Raw genomic sequence first — 22,949 nt, forward strand, 5'->3', positions numbered from 1 at the left:
TTCTATTATCATTGGCGACACTGTCATTAAACCGTTAGAAAGCGTCCGGAACCTTGGGGCCTGGTTCGATGCTCATATGCGAATGAATGTTCACATTGGCAAGATTTGTAGCAACGCTTTTCGCGGACTATACAACATAAGACAGATCAGAAAATTCCTTACCGCGCAATCCACAAAGACACTGATCCACGCCTTTGTATCTTCGCACCTTGATTACTGCAATGCACTTCTATTTGGTCTACCTAAATACCAGATTGATCGTTTACAGAAAGTTCAGAATGCCGCGGCTAGAGTGATTTTTCGGATTGCGAAATTTGATCATATCACACCCGCTCTTATCGACTTACATTGGCTCCCAGTATCGTTTAGAGTTCAGTTTAAATTGCTTCTTCTTGTTTACAAGGCACTACACAACCAAAGTCCTTCCTACATAAATGATCTTTTATCCCTGAAACCAGCTACTAATTACGCTCTTCGTTCGTCTGCAAAATCTCTTCTGGTTGTTCCAAAAGTCAACTGCTCTACACTTGGGGATCGGGCCTTTGCTCATGCTGCACCTGTTTTATGGAACTCGCTGCCATTAACTATAAGAACAAGTAGCAGCCTCGCCATTTTCAAAAAGCAACTGAAAACATTTCTTTTTAAGAAAGCTTTTGACTTGTGGAAATAGTTTTAAAGTTTAGCATAGTTGTTGTAATAGTTTTAAAGTTTAGTGATTTCCATTTATTCATTTATTTTAACTTAATGTAAAGCGCTTTTGAGTATGTTTGTATAGTTCTAGCGCTATACAAGTCTATTATTATTATTATTATTACATTTGGCGGCATGCACAGCAATTTACTTGCATGTGAGATTCAAAGGGCAAAAAGAACGTTGGGGGGAATCCGCGTACTGGGAAACAATGAAAGAACGCACGGGTTGCGTGTCAGAGCGTACAAGGGAGGGACAGGAAAAACATAAAACGGAAAACGGAAGAAAAAGAACGTGAAATGAAAAGGAAACTTGTAGAATAATGTAAGAGTTATAAGTCACACAAATATCAAACTTTAAAAACGGTTTAACTAGAGTAGTTCTTTTTTTTTTTTTGTTTCGTAGCTCGTTCTGAATTATAACCTTTGGTTCGACATAGGCCATCAGGTCTTTACACGGGGATATTTCAAAACTTGAAAAAATCGACTAATAAGATTGTCAGAAAAGGTGTATTTAACGGTTTATTTGACAGTCTTTGCAAGTATATTTCATTTCGCGTATTACTGTCTTAATAAAGCCTCAAAATGCAAAGATCTGGAGTGAAAGTGATGTTTTTGAAGTGATAGAATATTTTGCATGAGAATTAAAATCGAAGTCATGAAAATATGCGGCGACGTTTCTGTCAGAGATTGGTTCTAGTTTATAATCAATATTCATGACTACTTGTCAAACCAAACACTTAGTCATAGTGTGAAGACGTGGATTTCTGTGCTCCTGGTGAAGTCGGATTGGTTCAAGTTCTTCCTTCGATAGAAGATAAAGCAGGACGAGATAGAAGCAAAATAGTTATGGTGAGTGAACGTTTTAACCTTTTTGCTCTCCACCTGACCAAACGCAACAATTTTCATCTTCTAAAGTTAAGTTCCACACTTCGCTCATTACTAACGTAACAATCAAACACACAAAAAAAAGAAAGCGCGCATCACTAACGTAACAAGCAAACACAAAACAAAGAGAGCGCGCATCACTAACGTGACAAACACAAAGCAAAGAGAGCGCTCATCACTAACATAACAATCAAACACAAAACAAAGAAAGCGCGCATCACAAACGTAACAATCAAACACAAAACAGAGAGAGCGCGGATCACTTACGTAACAATCAAACCTAAAACAAAGAAAGTGCGCATCACTAACGTAACAAGCAAACACGAAACAAACAGAATGCGCATCACTAACGTAACAAATACAAAGCAAAAAGAGCACTCATCACTGACGTAACAATCAAACACAAAACAAAGAGAGCGCATCACTAACGTAGCAATCAAACACGAAACAAAGACAGCGTGCATCACTGACGTAACAATCAAACACAAAACAAAGAGAGCGCACGTCAGTAACGTTTAACGTAACAATCAAACACAAAACAAACAGGGCGCGCATCACTAACGTAACAATCAAACACAAAACAAAGAGAGCGCACATCACTAACGTAACTATCAAACACAAAACAAAGAGAGCGCGCATCACTAATGGAACAATCAAACACAAAACAAAGAGAGCGCGCATCACTAACGTAACAATCAAACACAAAATAGAGTGCGCATCACTAACGAAACGATCAAACACAAAACAAATAGAACGCGCATTTTTAACGTAACAAACACAAAACAAAAAAAGCGCGCATTACTAACGAAACAATCAAACACAAAACAGAGCGCTCATTACTAACGTAACAAACAAACACAAAACAAACAAACGTAACAATCAAACACACAAAACAAACAGAGCGCGTATTACTAACGTAACAAGCAAACACAAAACAAACAGAACGCAGATCACTAAAGTAACAATCAAATACAAAACAGAACGTGCATTACTAACGTAACAAACATAAAACAAACAGAACGCACATCACTAACGTAACAATCAAACACAAAACAAACAGTACGTGCATTGCTAACGTAACAAACAAACACAAAACAAACAGAACGCACATCACTAGCCTAACAATTAAACACAAAACAAACAGAATGCTCTTACTAACGTAACAAATAAACAGAAAACAAGGAACGAGCATCACGAATCTAACAAACAGAAAACAAACAGAGTCCGTATCTCTAAGTGAAAGCGTTTATTGCAAAGTTGCTATTTAAGATATTTAGTTGTTATTTGTTGAGTATTTGATCATTATATTTGTATTTTTTTTAAATTATTGTTTCGGTTCTAAATCTGTCTTGTTACAATGAGTAAAGCAAAGTCCTAGTTTACTGTTCCAGGTTTTACAAAAGACTTTTAAGTGAACAATTTAAATTTTCTCTTGACATATTTCCTTCTTAGCATATAATCTGTGCATATAGTAACACAAAGGTATTGGTTTCTAAAGAACTGTTGAGCCATGTCATGGCAAGTGAAACACTTGTCCATTATCAACTTGAAGTTGACAAAGGTGAATTAACCACTGTAGCACATATTTGAAGCTGATATTTCGAGTATTATCCTTTCATCAAAGCTACGCGACGAAGAGTTAACAGAAGGGTTATCGCTCAAAATGTCAGCTTCACAAATGTCTTCATTTCTATCACAGTACATTTACCTTTACCAATCTCAAGTTCACAAAGAGCTAAGTGCCTAAGTTATGCACCTAGTAAATTCATTTGATCAGTTGAAATGACACTATTCCCAACCATGTTATCAGCCAGTCTAACACTCTGAAAAGTGACAGGTCAGTTGATAAAATTCAACTTGAACATTAATAAAAATAATTTAACAGGCAACCACCCAGTTACTATTGGAAACAGTAGATGGCAAATTATTCTACATTTTTGCAGTACTTTGTTGGGCAATAAATTTTATTATTGGACACGCATCGACTGACAAAGGCTGTTTACAGTCTACTCTATGTTAAAGAAGATTAGCTATCAGATAGAGGAAAATAGTTCAACTCTTTGAGACCTTCTTAAGGGAAGATAAGCCTGCTTTTTTTAGAAAAGTATCATTTCCTTCTAGGATACGAACAAATGTGTTAAAATGCATGGAAACATGTTCTCCATAAGTCTTAATAACAGCTAGTAAAATCTTTGCAAATTTCAGAGATTTTGACAAGTGGCGTGATTGTTGTTCCAACACTCCTGTAAAGCTTTCAAACAAATCACTGCTGAAGTCTGGTTTTAAATCAACCACCGTTTGTACAATGGAAATAATGTCCTCTGACCAGGAAAAAGGGCAACCTTGACTGTCTGACTTGGTTGCAAATATAAGTTCCAGTAGGTGAATTCTTGTATCTCTGCTAAAACAGTCCTTGACTACTTTATTGACAAGATCTACTTGAGGAGTGTTTAAATTTGATTCTTGGATCAGTCCTTGGACAACACCGTGACAAAATGCCCTGGAGTGTTTCTTGGCAAACAAGCTCGCTGCAGTGAACAGGGCTCTTGATGCAGTCTGCTTTAACTCTTGCACTTTGGGTAGAAGACAGTGGGTTGCAAAAATTGCTGCATTGCCAAAACTTGGCTCTGTTGGTAAGAGAGCAAACTGGGTGCACAAAGAAATTGCTGTGGATTCTTCTATACTTTTCAGTTCTAACTGGTTACAGACATGTTCCATCTCAAGGCTGCTACAAAAGGAAAATATATTAAGTTCATCGGAGAAATTTCCTTCCTTGAGCTCTTGGCCTGTGAGCAAGTTTTGTAAAGCAGATACTTTCAGTTGTAGAGTATCACTGAGTTTTGAATTGGTTGCAGAAGCTTCTTCTTTGATCAAGTGTTCTGGATCATCCTCACCATCAATGATTAAATGTTCCGGTGGAAGTGGTACTGTCAATTCTCTAAAATTTACATCTATACTATCTGCAGTTTTTATTTGCTTACTTGAATTCTCAGTGACTTCAATAATTTCAATATCACTATCATCAAAATTGTGAGGAGATCCTGGATTAATTCTGTGCAGTAGTGTTTTGGACTGTAAATCAACATCACTTGTCAAATCAACCATGTCGAAATCATCTTGTTCAGCAGCTTTATAGTCTCTGTAGGAAGAGTCATCTGAAATAATACTGCCTTCTTTCCTCTTTGCAGTATCTAATACATGGCTAAACCAAGGGATAGTTCTCGAAGATTTGGCAACGTCATTCTTTTTAACAAGTTCATCAAACCTGGATTTTGATTCCTTAGTAACGATATCAGTGTAACACAAATCCTTCCCTGTGTTATCAGTTCCACTCTCATCATCTACGCCTTTGATGTTGGATCTTTTCAGCTCATTTACCTTTGATTCAAGAATTTTTACATGAGTTACTCGCCAACCTTCCAGCTCCACGGAAAATTTCCTCAACCTCTGAACTAACTTGTCTAAAGTCTCCAAAGGTATGGAATAACTGCGTTGAGAAATAAACCCCAGCGTGTTCCTTTGTATATTTAAAGGTAGAAGTAGAATCTTTGGTCTGAAGAAGAGTTTATCTTTCAACACAACAGGAAAATCACTGAGAAGATGGTCAATAAAATTTTCCCAGTTAGGTGGGATCTCGGACAACATTTCGTTTGATGATTTCTTCCGGAGCCAAAAGATTGCCGCTTGGACTGGTAAGTGCTCAGAATCGAGGGCTGCAAATACACCGCGCCATTCCTTTGGAAATGATGAAATAAGCACTTCTAAGAGGTTATCAGGAGGAAAATCCACGATGTTTCTCTCATCTGTTTCGTCCGCCATCTTGGAAATTTGATAAGCGAGTTGCACTGGATCTAACATACAGTCGAGGCTAAGTTCCAGCTTCCTGTGGGAGGAGTGAATGGTCACTTCCTGATAGATCACAAGGATCTACAATTCCTTCTCCTAACCTCTGCTTTATTCATCCTCTAAAGATGCCATCGAGAAGGTAATTAGCTAACACTCCGTTCGCTGTAGAAGTTATCCCTCGTTCTTTCAACCAAATGCGGACTGTTTTCTTGATTTTAGGTGGTTTCATTCATACATCTCGGGTTATGACGCCGAAAAGTTGTTGTTAGAGCGAGGATTCGATGGAAGCTATCTTGTCCGACCAAGCAAAAGCAATCCAGGAGATTTTACGCTATCAGTGAGGTAATTATTCATTTGCTAATAAAGGAAAGCGAAGTGTCGGTTAAAGATAAGATGTCAGAATATGCTCGCTAAACAGTTGCTTGCAATACACGAAAGTGTTATAGCGGCTGTCAACATTTTTTGGTTCCAGAATGTTCAGTTAATTCGAAGATCCATGCCAAGTGTGATATTGTAGGCTGACCTGCAGAACCACAAACTTAAAAATACTGTCAGTCGACAGTTTTATTGTTTCTTTATTCCTTCGGAGACTGTAACCGATTATAAAAGCGATCTATTCATACAGCTAGTTTCCAAAACCGCAAAATTGTCAGCGAATGTAAGCTTTAACTGTATGCAGTGTTTTGTATTTTGTTTGCACAAAATGCATTCAAGTTGTCACGACTAGATAACGATCGATCAAATAGACGTGTATTTCTTCCTACCGCTTTAATTTAGAACAGCAAAAGAAATCTCTGAGAAGCTTAGTCTGGCCGGCTTTATACCCTGTGCCAAGTCTACATTTTGCGCTTTCTTCCTGCTTTCAAGAAAAGCGAAAACACTGTGGGAAGTTTAACACCAACGCACTTCTGCACATGTCAATCTTAGGAAATTTCCCTTCGCCGCGAAATGGACATCTGTTCGTGAGTTAAAATATATTGCTGCGTCCTTATCTTGGTTATCAGTTTGAGGCTAAAGGGGTTTTAAAGTGAAAGATCTCGCGTCATAGCATACAGGATTGTTGTTGTAGCGTATCCGCGGTCATGTGAGACAAAATCTATTGACATTCGTAATTTCTCTTTGGCATCGCGCAAGTATATTATAGAAAAGCACAGTTTATAGAAAATGTACACCGTTTTCAAATAAAAAACTGAGAAATAGATGAGATGAAAAATAAAATTTATTGAAAAATAGTTACTCCAAATTACAACATTTGCCAGAATATGAGGTAACTTCTAAGCTAAATTCACATGAGAATGTTATAATTTTTTCAGTCAATTAGGGTTCGGGAAAAGAATCAATTAGATTATTCCGATCCTCTCCTTATATTTGCATTTTAAATTTAAAGCTACCAATTAACTACAAACCACATCTCCTGATAATAGATCAATGCCCTATAATTTGCCAAATTGTGAATATAATCTGACTTTCTGGTATCTGTGGGTAACCTAATCCTGTAATATTATTTCTAACTTCAAAATGGCAAATTAAGTGCACAAGCAGTGAGAGAGCTACAGAAAAAAATGTTTGGCTTACAAAAACCGAAGGAAAAAGCTCAAACCACCTGACGTAATAAATCTACATTGTAATTAATGAGAGAGACAAATTCTGCAAAATTATAATATTACAAGAATATCAGAGTCACATTAACGTTAGCTCAGTGTACAAATCAAAAAGTAACAAAGCAAAATATATTGAAGTAAAGGAAAACAATTCTTCCTGATAATTAGCATGCAAAAAGTAAGGTAGCTTGAACAGACATGTATATACCAATTTTCTTCCCTACTGGGCCAAATTTATTCATGCTTTGAATGAGACAGCTGTTTTTCTGGCTGCTCAGTCAGGGCCGTAGCCAGATGAAATTCTTACCAGGGCAGTATCAGAACAATAAAACATTTCTTTCATAGTTATTTATATCTTTGTAACTCATAGCCTATGGCAACATCCTGGAATAAATAACTTCAAAATTTTTGCAGAGGGAAGTGGCTTGGTTTGCCTCTTACTAGCTTCAGCACTGTCAGATTGAATTGTTTTCCTTCTTTTGTCTCCTTTCTTGACTTCTTGTTTTGTTTATTGCTGCGACAATGTAAGTAGCCAAGATGCATGGTTTAATATGATTGTCTATACTACATTCAAATCTCTCCTTAGCACCACTGTCATAAGTGACCAGCTCCATGTATGACCGCCATTTGAAAAACCCATGGAATGACAGTTGAACATCAATAAAGGTCACCTCTCTACAATAACCACCCCTCTGCAATGGCCAATTTTTTTGTCCCGGCAGTCCGTCTACTCCTATTTTAGCCTCTCCACAATGGCCAACAACAACAATAATGCTTTATTTACTCTTGACACTTAATACACAACAGCAACAGCCATTGGGTGATTCCAGAAAATATCCACACCATGCCACAGGCAGCATCTTGGAATTCCAAGGGAGTAGGGGGGTCTCTTGGACTGGAATTCTGAAGGCATGGGGGGGGGGGGGGGGGTAGAGGAGGGGGAAGACGGCAAAAGCTTAGCTTGAAATCGCTGATCGCTTTTCCAGTTTGTAAATCATCAAACACTAACCAACCGCTGAAGCAGGATAAAGATCGATCAGACAAATGCTAGCGATCACGCGGAAAAGTAAGCAGATGGATTGTGGGGCGAGCTCCATATCGAAGAGGCCTTAAAGTTGATGAATTGGTCGATAGATTAATAAAATATAAAACAAGTCTGTGTTTCTTTCCGATCTAAAATTGTTGATCGGTGAGAAAAACTCGCACCAGTCTCTCATTTCCAAATGCAACGCCTGACAGATTTGTAGGCTGCACTACTAGTGGTCAGCAGTTCCTCAGTGAACGCAATTTTCAATATGCCGGGAGCCAGCACATCGTGAACTTCACTTTTGTCTTCCACTGGTATCAATATGATCTACTCTCCTGAAAATATGAAGCTAATGAACTGAAAACAAAAAGTTTTATGTGGTGGTAAGCAACTTCAAGATAACACTTACAAGGGAAAGCTATGGTGTACTTTATTAAACGTTAACAAACTTGAGTTGCTTGTTTGCTTGACCGAAAATTGTGAGCAGAATTTTCTTGGAGGGGGAAAAAAGTGCAAGTTTCCCATTCAGTGGAAGCTTTAGGCAGTCAAACAGGAATTCCAAAGGGTCTGAAAAAAAAAAATCGGAAATTCCGAAGGGGAGGAGGGGTTAACGATTTTGGAATTCGGAGGGCATGGAGGGGGTAGAGCATTTTGGAATTTCCGAAGGCAAGGGGGGTTAAAATGTTCATGCCACCCATGGTAGGGTATGGATATTTTCGGAATCACCCATTAAAGCACATCCCAACTGCCAAAATAACCTTTTGACAATGGCCAGTTAATTAATAACTGACAAACTGTACATATATGTTGTGGTTTAACTTTGTCTTTTGCCAAGTAAGTGGAAAGTTTAGTACAAAATTATTTATGGGTATATTGTGCATAGCGCTTGTCTAATTATGCATACACTACTTAGTAACAGAATTAATATCCAAGGTTTTTTGGTACAAACAAAATAATTATTTTGAAAGTTTTTGTGGTGGACCTGGTCCTAACCAAATATTGTGGGATATTGTTTGTTATTTGTTCTCCATTTGGTGAGGCTGAGTAACATGTGCATGGTAATTACGTTTTGGCACAATAAACTAGAAATATTTATCAATAATTTCAAGTACTGATGTTTTATACAATCCCAATAGATGATATCAAGTTTGAAAGCGCTAACTTAAAAGAAGAGAGTGAAAAGTGGCTTTACAGGGGTGTTGTTAATACAAGAATGAGACATAATTTTTTTTTTTTTTGTTTCAATCTTTGCTCAAATGAAACTTAACAGGTGAAAATATTCAATATGGTTGAATGGTCAGTGCTTTCTACCTTGTATTAAGGTTGAAAGTGCATGTTTTTTTGTTTTTTTTCAAGAAACTATGCTGGAGGTTATACAGGGCTCTGCAAGGATATGAATAATGTTTGTTTTGTTTGTAGACGAGATGGCGAGGTGACACACATTAAAATCCAAAACACTGGAGATTTTTATGATTTGTATGGAGGAGAGAAGTTTGCTACTTTGACTGAATTGATCCAGTATTACACAGAAAACCCTGGACAACTGAGAGAAAAGAATGGTCAAGCTATTGAAATGAAATTTCCTTTAAACTCCACAGATCCCACAACAGAAAGGTTAGATCAGACATTTTATTTGTCACTTCAGATGCACATAGAGATTAGATAGATTACAGTTTTTACCAGAGAGAAAGCCCCATCAGCCCTAGTGCTGGTTTTCATGCAGGTGCTCTTAGACCAGGTTGGAGTGGAAATTGGAAATGTTGGTTTTTCAGGAGGGAGGAAAACTGGAGAACCCAGAGTAAATCCCTTGGCGTAAGACAAGAACCAACATCAAACTCGACACACATATCCAAAAACATACCTGGACCACATTGGTTGGAGACGAGTGCTCTCACCACTACTCTCACCACACTGACTACACCATCCCTGCTACCCTGATACTTGTGCATTACACCTCATACATAGGATTTTAAAGGATCCCAGGAATCTCAATCTCTTAATTTAGATATTCTCCAACAAGCTTCTTGTAGCATCCTGCACTCTTTTGAAGTGTTTTACAAAAATCTTGCAGAGATCCTCAAGAACTCTATCAGATCCTTTGTAGGATCTTGTACAAGATGCTACAAGACTTAAAACTTTGGTTACTGTGAGGTAAAACTCATCAAATCCTTCATGATCCTGAAGGATCACTGCAAAGATCTTTGCTAGGATGTACATGTTGTGGAATAAAGCATCGCATTTATTTTGCCCTCAGATGGTTCCATGGTCACATGTCTGGTAAAGAAGCAGAAACGATGATGTTAGACAAAGGAAAGAATGGAAGTTTCCTGGTAAGGGAAAGTCAAAGCAAACCAGGAGACTTTGTTCTCACAGTCAGGTGAGTTATGCATGGGGCTTGTAAGCTGAATATCTTTGTTACAGCTCATTTACACTGCAAGACATTTTTTGGTTTGCTGTTTGGTTGGGGTCAAGAGGGAAGGATATGGTAAGTCTGAAGAAAAGGAAGTGAAGCAGTGCAACTTCTGATTAAGAAAAAGAGCTCTTGTGTGTAACAACCTGTTATTACTAGATACATTCTGTTGCAGCCTGTAACATTTGGAAGAATTTTATTGTTTAGAGAAAGGAGGGAAATATACATTGTATACTGCACACACACAGAATAATTAATCCTATAAAAGTGAATATGATGATCAAGGTATCTGTTTAATTTGTTTTAACTGGGAAAACCTCAGCTGACAGATTTGGTGGGAATTGGAAGGAACAGAGGGGTCAGAAGTTGAGCAGTGAAACTAGGTTTGATCAGTGCCAGCTGGTGTAGACAAACCAGACAGCCAAACTCGTAAAAGCATGTTTGGTTGCAGCTCCCCCTCCCCTCCCCCCCCCCCCCCACCCCCTCCCTCTACACCCATTCATAGTAGTAGATTGCACTACATTTTGGACTGAAAAGGTTTCGTGCACATTAAGAGTTTACTCCTGTGCCACATGAACATTTTGTTCAGCAATGCACTCTGAAGATGTATGTACATGTACGCTTGTTGTAACATTAAAAATTGGTTGATATTAGACATGGTGTTCATGTAGGTTGGAAGACAAGATCACGCATGTTATGATACGTCACCACACTAATGACGGCAAGTATGACGTGGGTGGAGGAGAGAAATTTGAAGACTTGACAGATCTTGTGGAGCATTACAAGAAAAATCCAATGGTGGAGAAATCTGGCACTGTTGTGCAACTTAAAACAGTAAGTAAATGAGCACCTAAAAAAATCTTGTCTCTTGACATGTTGTTATTGTTCTCCCTAGAGAAGAAATGTGTGAGTCTTTATACTATAATTTAGCACCACAGAAGTCCATGCATTGTTGTTGCTCACACGGTGTGTTAAAACCAACCACAGATACAGTATGGAGTTCTTAATTATAGTTCTACATCATTGTGCATTTTGTCAAGTTTTCTTCTCAAGTGTCAGACATGCCTTGTAAAGTTAAGAATTGAATGTGTTAAAAGTTAGTAATTTTCCAACGCCATTATATATTGCAGTTACCTGTAACTTAATATATTTTGTAATATTCAATGTCGTTGTGTTTTTTCAGCCATTTAATGCCACAAGAATCAATGCTGCAGCTATCGAGGACCGAGTCAAAGTTCTTCAAAAAGAAAACAAAAGTGTTTCTGGAAAGGCTGGGTTTTATGAAGAATTTGAGGTGAGCATGGCAGACTACAGATTCTAAAAGGAACTTTGCTTTTGGATCTTACATGTAGTTAATGCCAGTCACAGTTTTTTGTACTTTGTTTGTTGTTTGTGATCATCTTTCTTTCCTTTTCTTTTCTTTTCATTTAATTTCATTCTTTCCTTTTTACACAGGTTCTTCAGAAGCAAGAAAGTAAACATCTTTACAGTAGGAAGGAAGGAGAGAGACCTGAAAACAAAGCCAAAAACAGATACAAGAATATCCTACCATGTGAGCTTGCTACCCATTGACCAGTGATTGAAGAACTTTCCTGTGTAGTGTAACCTCTTACCAACTGAGCAAGAGGGTGTGCGCACATTAATTTGCGCTACAGTGCAAATGAAAAATTAACAATTAATCGCCCTGCTCTCAGCCAATCACAATTAAGAAATTTTCTCGGTCATATAATAATAAGAGAAATCTGGTGTTTTTTATCAACCATCAATTCCCCAACTTGATCTAGTAATTAAAATCCTTCACATACTGTATCCAGCTCAGCAGTTTGTTATTGACACAATGATTGGAGCTTGTTTCCTATTATTATTGTCTCACTGCTTGTGAATTGTATCACAAAAAACTGTAATACTTTGTAGACAAGGTGGAAACAATTTCTTTTGTTCCTCTAACCAATATTGATGTATCCAACCTTGTTTGAAAGTCATTTTCAAGAACTGTACATAAAAACAGCAGACATGTTAATTTGATTTTGCATATTGAAAGTAAACATTCAGTAAGATACAGGGACATGATTTGATTATAACTTTTGTTATCTATGTCTTATTTTATCCATACAGTTGATCACAGTCGAGTTACATTACAAGATATGGACCCAAATGTCATAGGGTCAGACTATATCAATGCAAACTATGTCGGGGTAAGTTGACATACTAAAACCATGTTAAAAAAAAAAAATCCAAGTGGACAGGTGTTTTAAAAGCTACAAAATGACAAGTCAGATCTAGTGATTTTTTGCACACAATATGCTCATTCAGTATGGCAATTGAGCTACAAGTTTGTATGTTAGAGGTTGTCTGCATCTCACACAAAATTTTAGAGATTTTTCCCAATCAAGTTTCATTACATACTACAGTTCAACTCCTATTAAACGGCCACCTGTGGGGAAATGGATAGTGTCCACTTAAAGGGTACTAGCCATTTAACAGAGGTAAAAACAATGGAAAAGCTCTCATCAGGAATTTGATTACTGGCTGCCTAATAGGGGTGGTCGTTCAATAGGTGGTTGCTTCATAGGGGTTCAACTGTAAGAGACTCTAAGAGTGAACCACAAGTGGAATATATAATGTTCATGCTCATTCTTAAACATCCTTAATTATATATTTAACACTTTAAATTTTCACATTTCCATGTATCACTTGTCGAGCAATTCCATCATGAGCAGTGATATAACAAACTTCATTTGCTTTATTCTTGGATATAGTATTCCCTTGAATTTAAGTGTTACATAACATTAGGTTCTTTCCTGTGTACATGTCATTCAAAGCTGATTAGAAATTAAATTCGAAAATGTTTATGTTCCAAGAATGTCTAATGATTAGTTAACATACATAACGTTACTTGCCATAGCCCAGTGACTCAGAAGAAGCAGCAAAGCGGTATATTGCTGCTCAAGGCTGCTTGCCAAGCACTGTGGAAGACTTCTGGAGAATGACTTTTCAGGAGAACAGCCGAATCATCGTCATGACAACAAAAGTAGTTGAAAGAGGAAGGGTGAGACGTTCTAAAAGCTTATTTAATCATTCTCAGGCTTGCATTGTCAGGGATTATCTTGGTTTCCATAGCATGAAGCAACTAGGAGTTAGCATGTATCTTGCCCACAAATACAGTCTGTTGGCAGCAGGTGTGTAGTGGCCATATACGCACATATGCACATGCATGCCCCATGAAAATGCAGAAAAAAGATATAATTTAATATAGTTTTTTTGCGGCAAAAAGTATCTTTAACAATTGAATTGGCTGGTTTGATAGACTCTGCTATCAAAATTCCCAAAGGTTGACATCTAAACAACATAAGTTACTAAATATTTACCGTTTTTTCATGGTTTGATTTATGAAACTTCTCTCTGGAAAATGTCAGAAATAGCATTTCTGAGCCCGTGAGGTGAAAATGTCCTGGGGACCTATGCCATCAATTAATCAGCACCTCATGAACAATTGCCCCAATTGGTGCAAAAACCACAGTTCAAACCCTATTAAACGGCCACCCTTGGGGAAATGGATAGTGGCTTTTAAAAGAGTTAAAAACAGCAGAAAAGCCCTCATCAGGACTTTGATTACTGGCTGCCTAATGAGGGTGGCCATTCAGTAGGTGGCCGCTTATTAGGGGTTTGACTGTGACTAGTGACTAAGCTACATGTACTGAAATTATATACCAGGCTTGGTTTTGATTAATAAGTACTTCCTACCTTTACAGAATAAGTGCACTCAGTACTGGCCTGACCCAGAAACTGCCAAAGAGTGTGGTCCATTCCGAGTCAAACATATGAAGGAGACAGAGTTTACAGACTACACACTAAGGGAGTTTGAACTGACATCAGAAAGCAATGTGAGCATTTTATTTTATCACAACATTGTTCATCATTTACACCATACAGTGTATAGTGTTGTATTAGTAGTAGTAGTAGTAAACTTCATTTGAGTGTCAATCATTCTAGCATTTCTCACACTAATTAAGAACTAAGAAATATTTACAATTGACGTACTTGACTTAGTCCTTTTTGCTCTGACCGTAGCATAGGGCCTCCACCACAGCTTTCCAGACACAATTACAAATTAAAGATTATATTACAACTACACAAAGTTTCTAGTCAATAAAAGCCTATCCTAAATGCCTAAAACACAGTCTCAATTTCCTTGACGTACACATGTTCATTAGTTACCTTGTGCACAAGTAGCAGTTCTTGCACCCTGCATCTTCCATCAACATCATCAAGCCTCTTTTCCTTATTTGCTGTTTGAAAGAGTTAAGACTGTTCATGCTACACTCATCCTTTGATGATCTTTACAGCTGTGAAGGAGACTTAACAGTCACAAAGAAAACCCAAGAAGCCAAGAAAATAAATGATAAATTCTTTCTGCTTTTAAAGGAGGGATAAAATTTGATTTGCAGTCGGAAAGAAAACTGATTAATTACCATCCAGTCAACAGCAAAAAGATGAAAACCAACAGAGATAACAGTCCTTCAGTCTCATACTTCACTGTCAAACAAAAATGAAAATCCCCCTGACATTTTGTGAGCCAAGCTAGGATTAGATTGTGGTAGTTTTGTCTCAGCAAAGCCAGAAATAGTTTGAATGTTTGTTTCAATATTGTTTGTTGACGTTATTTCTTTTGCACCATGATTGCAAAAAGAAACAGCATGTGTTTTATGAAACACTTTGTAGAGAAAGTTAACAGTTAACATAAGGGTTTGCTGAGAGTTCCAGTCCTGAGATTGAAATCGTAAAATGCAGTACAATGAAGAGGAAAAATAAAAGATTGATTTTTTAACCAGTCAGATCCCTAAATAAGTGACACATTGCAAGTGGAGTGGTCGTTATTTCAGTTCTCTACAGAACATGTCATTGATATTTGAACGTAGATATATTCTTTTGGCAGCCAATACCCCGCACAATTTATCAGTTTCATTACACTGGATGGCCTGATCATGGTGTTCCTAAGGACCCAAGTCCTGTGTTACATATTCTTCATGAAGTCAATACAAGACAACAATCAATTCCCATGGCGGGTCCAATTATAGTGCACTGCAGGTATTGTAGAGTTAACAACATACAGTTACCTATAAGTTTAGCTAAACCTATGCCTGTGTCAATGCCTATGACCACGTTATTGAATGTCCATGTCTATGCCTCTGTAGGGCTGTCAATACGTATTCAAGTAGACACACCAAAATTTGAAAGGAGGCACATGGTAGTGTACTTGTTGAGAGTTGAAGGTGTGACCCCCCAAGAAAATTTTGAAATTCAGATGCTTGGAGATCCTATTTTCAGCATCTGCCAGTCTGTATTTAGACCTATAGAACAATATTTACTGGTACTATGTTTTATGTTTAACAACCGTTCTGTTACTCAACAGCTCAACAGCTCAACAGCCTCAATCAAAAAATCTTTCGTATTTATGATTATGTTTGCTCTGCTCACTTAGCTGAGAGTGAAAAAAATGTACTCGAACTCGTACACCCAGAATTAGACCATATTTGTGTTCTTGGCATTAGACTGGAACTAGCTTGCAACTGAGGCTAATGCGAGGAGTTTTTTCAAATGCAAATGGCATTTATCTCTTTTGAATGATATTCCCCCCGCATGAGCCTCCATTACAAGCTAGTTCTAGTCCAATACCGGGAATACATGTACGCATATGGTCTATTTGAACTCGGATGATTTGATTATGTGTATTCAAATAAATTAACAGAGAAATTTTAGTATGCCAAAATGTATCAAAATCTTCCTGTATGCACACTTCCTGACAGTATTTCTTTGAGTATCCTAATGAGCTCTCAACTGGAAAAATAATAATGTTCATATACACTTTGTCAATTCTTTTCTTGGTTCTAGTGCTGGCATAGGAAGAACTGGTACATTTATTGTGATAGACAATCTGGTGAAAATGATCAAAGAGCAAGGTAATGTACTGTTTATTATCAAAATGTATTGCAAATGTAATACAAAATTTAATGTATTGGTTAGGGACTAAACTGAAGTGCAAGAGGCCCAGATTGTTGCCCACGTTGAATTCTGTCTCTTTTTCTCACCTAGATTTTACCCAATACAATATTTAACGTAGCTGTAAGAGTCTGCGTGCGAGCCAAGTGGCACACCAGGCCAGCACTTATCTCCAGTTTCTGTAGCACGAAGTGACTAGGAGTATTTATACTCCCCCCTGGATGGGATGCTAATCCTTCACAGGGTCACCCCCCAGCATTAAATTTGTCAGTACCCATTTATACACCTGGGTGGAGAAAAGCACTGTGAGAGTCACGAGAGGAGTATAAGGCTGCTACCCTGCAAGCAGTTGGTTTCTCCTATGCTGACGCTGTGCTGCAAACAAGAGAGAAACCACGGCTTCATTGACATCACTCACCATTTTGATCTACATGTAATTACACAGTGGGCTGGCCTAAATACAGCATTCATGTTGGTCGGCACGTGCATGCAAGCTTAAATCAGTTTTGAAACTGGTTATTCTAGTTCAAAGTTGGTTTATTCATCACTGGAGCTGGATGGTGGCTAACTCAACGGAAGGAACAGTTGCTCACAGCGGTTTCTCTCTTGTTCGTAACATAGCTCCGGCATAGTAGAAAACCACTGCTTGCAGGGTATAAGGCTGCAGATCTTTCCGTAGAAGTTGGTAAATGACAGAGCATGTTGTGAAGCTACACAGAGTTGCCAGATTTTAGAGTGCCTATGAGAAGAAACCCCTAATCACTTTTTATGCTACAGAAACTAGGATGAGCTTTGGCAAGATGGAACACTTTCGCCCAGCACAGAGTGTTGCATTTTTCCAAGCTCTGTGTGTAGGTGCTATAGATATTTTTCGCCTTGGCAACAAGGTAGACAATATGAAACCAAGGAGCAGACTACAGTATACATGTATCAGGGAACCAACAGCAACAAAATCCTTTATTTTACCCTTCTTCTTACAAATTGATTAAAATTGATTAAAAGGTACCCTCAGAAATTTCCTTGAATAATAATATATACAAAAATGTAAATATTGCGATTTGTAGAGGCATGGTTTACTCCTTGGTCTGTAACTAAGAACCCCTTTTTAACAATTGGTATTTATGTGGTTTTTAGTTGATTAGACACTAAATGCGTCTTTGTTTAACCTCCTCAGGTCTTGATTGTGAAATTGATATTTCTAAGAGCATCCAGAATGTCAGAGCGCAGAGGTCTGGTATGGTTCAGACTGAGGTAGGTTTCCCAAATGTTGACGCTAGTAGTTTTTCAAGCAAAACATGGATGGAAGTTTAACAGTTGTAAAAACAATGTTGGCCTTGAATTGTTCCCACCTGTTTAGAAGGACCAGGGTGATGTCAAGAGTTGAATTAGTAAAAAGCACACCCTTTTTATAGAGGAAGGATTAAACTGTCTCAGCTACTGCTCTTATTCTCAGTAAATTTGTATTTCAATTCCCTTTCTCCCTTCCTCCCTCTGTCAACGGCCTTTGCACTTGTTTTGCATTCAATAAACTGGAGCCGCCTGTCAAGGCTTGGGTTCGGTTACATCTCCTCTGCGACTTCCCCAAGCCTTGTGTTATTTTTATTTGTTTACTTTCTCAGTTTTGTCTTTCGACCTGGGGAGATAAGGGACACTTCATCAGTTGGCATTCAGTATTTTGCGTGTTGCTGGTTTAAGGTCCGAGTCGCTTCGCTGCCACTGTAGCACGTGGCTGATCTAGTTTTCAGTTCGTAATGCTTCTAGCTGTTATCTGCCAGGGCGTGTTGCTGCTTTGCAGCTCATAGTGCCTAGAATTGTCACGCAGTGGAAGTCATCTGTCACGCTAACCTCTGAGCAGTGTTCCCCATCTTTACGCCAAATGTGTCTGGTGACCTTTATGTATTTTATTAAGTCTTACAGTCAACATTAAATTATTCAGGCAGAACTGGGACATTTAATATTAATAATTGTGGTTGCTCTTTATTCTCAGGGCCAGTATGAATTTATTTACCGTGCCATTCAGCATTACATCAGCACAGAGACTGCAAGATTAAATAATGACAATGTAAGAATATCTGCAATGTGCTTCTTTTCTTATTTATTAACAATAACATTTCATTTGCCCATTTGTTGTTTCATTTGTTCACTGTTACTGTTACTGCTACTGCCACTGCCACTGCCACTGCCACTGCCACTGCTACTGTTACCGTTACCGTAAACTGCCGACTCACTGGTCTGATCGATCGATCGATCGATCGATCGATCGATTGATTGATTGATTTGTTTATTTAGTTTACACTGTAGTCTTGTGCTTCTTATGCTTCTACAAAAGACAACGGAATTTTATCTTGTTATCAAATAACAATATTCTGTGAATTGTATTCCTTTTAGCCCAATCTGGCGGTGTACGGGAATTTGGCTAATGTGCGCAAAGGAGGGGAAACTGTAGCTCCTCCGCCACTTCCTGCCTACAGAGTGGACAAACCTCCTCCAAAGTCAGTCATCAGAGTTCTTACTGAAATACCATCTTATCTTACTTGACCTGCCACCAAACCAATAACGTTTGATTGTGCGATAAAGGAGCTACATCACGGTTTCCGCGTCTTGAAAAGACCTGAAAAGTTTACCCTAATTTTTTTCAAGTTTGTCATTTGTAATCCGTGTTAATCTTCTCCATCCTGAACCATCCTTGTTCCTTTGTGGTTTATTATTATCTCTTTGGTGTTTTTCCAACTTAGTAAACTACTATTTTCAGGTCTGCCTCAATTTAAAGGTAATTTTGTATGTGGCCAAAATAACTTAAAATACTGTGACTGAGCTCCTTTAAGCAAACTGTCACAGCTGTAACTATCGACCAGAAACGAGTTTGGTTTGGTTGGTCTCTAAAACGATTTATCTTGGCCACGTTTAACATGGTTTCATTCCAACGAAAACTCTCTTCAAGATCAAACGTTAGCCAAACAAACATTCTTACTTAGTATTTTCGTAATTGTGTTTCCCAATCTTGTGTTCTGTTTTGGTAAATTATTAGCATTTTAGAGTTTGTCTGTATAATTCATCATCACAAGAATATATTTAATATCAAAGCACAGTGCTTTGTAGTCAAGAGACTTTGAACCCTATACCAGTTTTGGTGATAAAAGGATGACCGTTTCTTTGTCTATCTCCTCCAATTCCTAATTTGTACGTAGTCCGTATTCTTGTTTGCGTGTTTGCTGTGTTTAAGGTAAGACCTAGTAAAATTCGTTTTTTCTAGTATTTTCCTTTCCTGGTCGTTGATTACTGTGAATCACTTTTTTCAGACTTCCAGAAGAATCGACAGCTTCTCCTAAACTTCCACCTCGAGTAAGTAATAGAGGGTTTAAATTAAGGAGCTTAAGAAACCACGACGGCGATGCCGAGGACAACGTCGATTAAAAAATGAGTTTATATTTTACCTACGAATCTCGCGGTGCTCTAAAGTCATTTACTTTGTTTATCACTGTCAAAGCTATCACGAAACTGAATCTAGGACACATCAAATTAGCTGTCGTGGTTCACGTTCTCAAAACAACGCAGAATTTGATCATTTCACGTTGTTGTTTTGCAGAGGACGGCAAAGAAATGTATTGAGAATTATAACGCACGTGCACAGCCATTGTTCTCCTCATTAAACCTTTTGTTTCGCGACGTTGCCGTTGTGGTTTCCTTAAACTTTCTATTGTCAGTCTGTAAGAAACTATAGTTTTTTAAGTTTCCGGAATGTTATAACTTCAGTTAAATTTTATGCAGTTTACATGTTCACACAGTCACTCATGAACATTTTTTTCTTGTTGTGTGTTGTGACTGTCTTTGTTAGTGATCTTAAACCATTTTCTCCACAGGATGGCAACGGAGCCCCACCTCCACTTGCTCCGAGGAACATGGCAAATATTTGATAATTTGCATTTTGAATGTCGGCGCATTTTATACAAGAAGACAATTATTATAGTTTAATAATTTATACCTATTTGCATACCAGCTTGAACTTGAAGTCACTCTGTCATATCAGTTATATGGAGTTACGCAGTGCTTTTTGTTACCATCAGAGCAGCATTGCGTGACAACCAAGATAATAGTAACGTAAGCTAGAGAATAAGTGTTTGTACGGTCTGAAAACTCTCTAGTTTTCTAGACCTGGTAGAGTGTGAAAAAATGAAGTTATTATCTGGAAAAGAAATGCAATTTTGTCTGAATTGTAGCAAGTTTGTGTTGCTTTTTATTGAAATTTATGTCAGCTGAAAACTTCTTCCTCTGGACGTGTGATTTTAGTTATTGTAGTGAGTCGGAAATAATTAAGGAAACATGGCTTGGAAAAAGGTGGGGAAAGTCGTGAATTTTGTATGCGAAAGTAAGTTCAAACCCAGAATTGATGAGAACGTGCAGCTTCTGGTAGGGTTCTCAGCCTGTTTACCCTCAGATCAACTTCCGAACTCTCCTTGCGGTATTTTATGCATTGTCTCCTTAATCCACCATGTTGCATGCTGTAATTGAGTAGATTTGGGATTTTTTTATTACAAAGTTGTGACTTGTTGGTTAGAATTTGGTTTTTGTAATCCGCAGTAGCCACGTGTGTGTGAAGCTGTATTATACTAATTTATTGTGATCAGTTATCCCCAGACTCAGTCATGCAGAGTTGTGGTAACCGGTCGTGTCGCCCGATGGCCAGTTCGCCCGATTTCAATTTGCCCGGAGTGAAAGTCTGTTCGTTCTTGCTGAAAGTTCAAAGAAGAATTGTTTTAATCTAAACGAGCGAAAAAGACAACATTGTGGGCGTTATGAAACAAAATTACATTATTTCTCTTTCTTTAATCCACTGACTAGGGAGCTAACAGTTCGGGCGAATTGGGTTTCGGGCGAATTGGTTTTCGGGCGAAACGACAGCAATTCCAGTTATAATCTTTGCTGTTTCGAAACCGAACTTTTGTGAATGTGTACAGCAGGACCTCACTTTTGTTTCGGTGGGTTGGTTTGTGTGTTTTCGTGTATGTTGAAAGTGCTTGATCGTCATTGAGGCAAAGCAGTTTGTTCCCCGTATTAAATATTCAATAACATTTTTAAACTTCTAACCATTATTCCTATGAAGGAAACTGGATTTGTTATATAAAATGAAGTAATAAGATGAGATGTAGATAGACGAGTGTTTTGTAATATGAATTGGATATGAACAATAATAGAGCGGTTTTCATTTGTGTGTTGAAAAGTAGTTGGTTTTGCACTTACTGCGCTACACGTTTGGCTTACAAAACTCGCGGCACTTTTTCATCCAATCAGGAGTAAAACCAAAACCAATCGTGACTCGTTCGCACGCGTTTTCCCGCGCTTTGCATCAGCTATAGGTAATTACTTCGAGTTTTGATTGGTTCACTGGATTATCTGTGTCCTTCAGTTGTGATTGGCTAGAGTGATTACTTTGGTTTTGGTTTTTACGACATTCAATTGAAAACCGCTCTAATGTGTGACTGGAATAAGAGTTCAAGTTTTACTCGAAGTATCATCTGAAGTACATAAATGTATAATTTTTCATGCAGATCCTTAGTGAAGTAGACTGAACAAGCAAGCAGTCTTGCTTAATTTCAGTTTTCTGTTAGAGGATTTTTGTAGACATAAAGTGTTTATTAACATGCTTGTTTTTCTTGTCAAGTAATCTCTCAATTAAAGACCATAGAGATTGGTAAATTAAAATACCATCATAAGGACTCGAATTTTATTTCTTTCAGAAATATATCTGTTGAAGCTTTTTATTGATTCAGAAAAGCTCGTACAACGTGTTCCACATCATTTAAAGTAAGCATGCGCATTGTTTAATCAATCAGAGGCAAACGCGCATTTTCCCGCGATAGTATCGCCATCCAATTGGTTGGTTTCGTTTTGTCCTTTTCTGTGATTGACTAAATATGATTTCTTCGCTTTTCACGGCAGATAAAGAAACGCTCCTGCACCCGAGTAAATTAACCTTTCAATAAAAAGTCATAACTATCTTAAGGTGATTTTTATCCCAGTTTGGGAAAATACTTGTTACGCTGAAACTACATGTTAGTTTTCATAAAACTAAGAATATTGAGAGTGAGTGAATTATTTTGACCAATGCTTGTAATTCTTAGACTACACTTGACAGAGGAACGCTTGAAGAGAAGCTTAAGTTGTCTGTGTGATTAGATTTGAAAATACAAGTACGATTTCTGAGTAAATAGCTTGTTTCTTTTTTGTTGTGACAAGTTATATGTACACTTTGCACGTTTTTGTTACAGTGAGCTTGTGTCACACAATCTCGTTCCTCCAGTCACTGTGTTCGTCCCTACTGCGTGAGCGTAACGAAACGGGCAACTGTCGGAAGTTCTGTTGCTTTTAAACTGATTTTCTCTCGAAAAGAACATCGAGGAACTCGAGTAAGCAGGTTGTGTAATTTTGCTCAGTGACCAGGAAACGATAATAACATATAAAATACCGTCATATCTTCTCACCTTTTTCTC

General features: G+C 37.8%; 2 protein-coding genes across 2 annotated transcripts; one reads left to right on the forward strand and one right to left on the reverse strand.

Moving 5' to 3' along the window:
• Positions 1–2,824: 2,824 nt before the first annotated feature.
• On the reverse strand, positions 2,825–5,445 carry LOC145481201 (uncharacterized). Its single transcript, XM_081459630.1, has one exon. The coding sequence runs from the start codon at positions 5,433–5,435 to the stop codon at positions 3,630–3,632; it is 1,806 nt and encodes a 601-aa protein (XP_081315756.1). The 5' UTR covers positions 5,436–5,445; the 3' UTR covers positions 2,825–3,629.
• Positions 5,446–5,451: 6 nt separating this feature from the next.
• Positions 5,452–22,106, forward strand: LOC145481202 (tyrosine-protein phosphatase non-receptor type 11-like). Its single transcript, XM_081459631.1, has 17 exons — positions 5,452–5,562; positions 5,643–5,765; positions 9,471–9,665; positions 10,306–10,428; positions 11,133–11,295; positions 11,645–11,755; positions 11,917–12,013; positions 12,577–12,656; positions 13,367–13,510; positions 14,214–14,345; positions 15,398–15,549; positions 16,354–16,421; positions 17,636–17,712; positions 18,449–18,523; positions 18,850–18,953; positions 19,761–19,803; positions 20,322–22,106. The coding sequence occupies exons 1-17, from the start codon at positions 5,549–5,551 to the stop codon at positions 20,373–20,375; spliced, it is 1,755 nt and encodes a 584-aa protein (XP_081315757.1). The 5' UTR covers positions 5,452–5,548; the 3' UTR covers positions 20,376–22,106.
• Positions 22,107–22,949: the final 843 nt, after the last annotated feature.

This window comes from Orbicella franksi, chromosome 3 (genome assembly GCF_964199315.1).
Source record: "Orbicella franksi chromosome 3, jaOrbFran1.1, whole genome shotgun sequence".
Lineage (NCBI taxonomy): Eukaryota > Metazoa > Cnidaria > Anthozoa > Scleractinia > Merulinidae > Orbicella > Orbicella franksi.

Coding starts and splice junctions, on each gene's coding strand:
- LOC145481202 (XM_081459631.1), top strand. Junction 12,014..12,576: donor ATACAAGAATATCCTACCAT/GTGAGCTTGCTA, acceptor TTATCCATACAG/TTGATCACAGTCGAGTTACA. Junction 18,524..18,849: donor CAAGATTAAATAATGACAAT/GTAAGAATATCT, acceptor TATTCCTTTTAG/CCCAATCTGGCGGTGTACGG.
- LOC145481201 (XM_081459630.1), bottom strand. CDS start 5,435: ATGTTAGATCCAGTGCAACTCGCTTATCAAATTTCCAAGATGGCGGAC.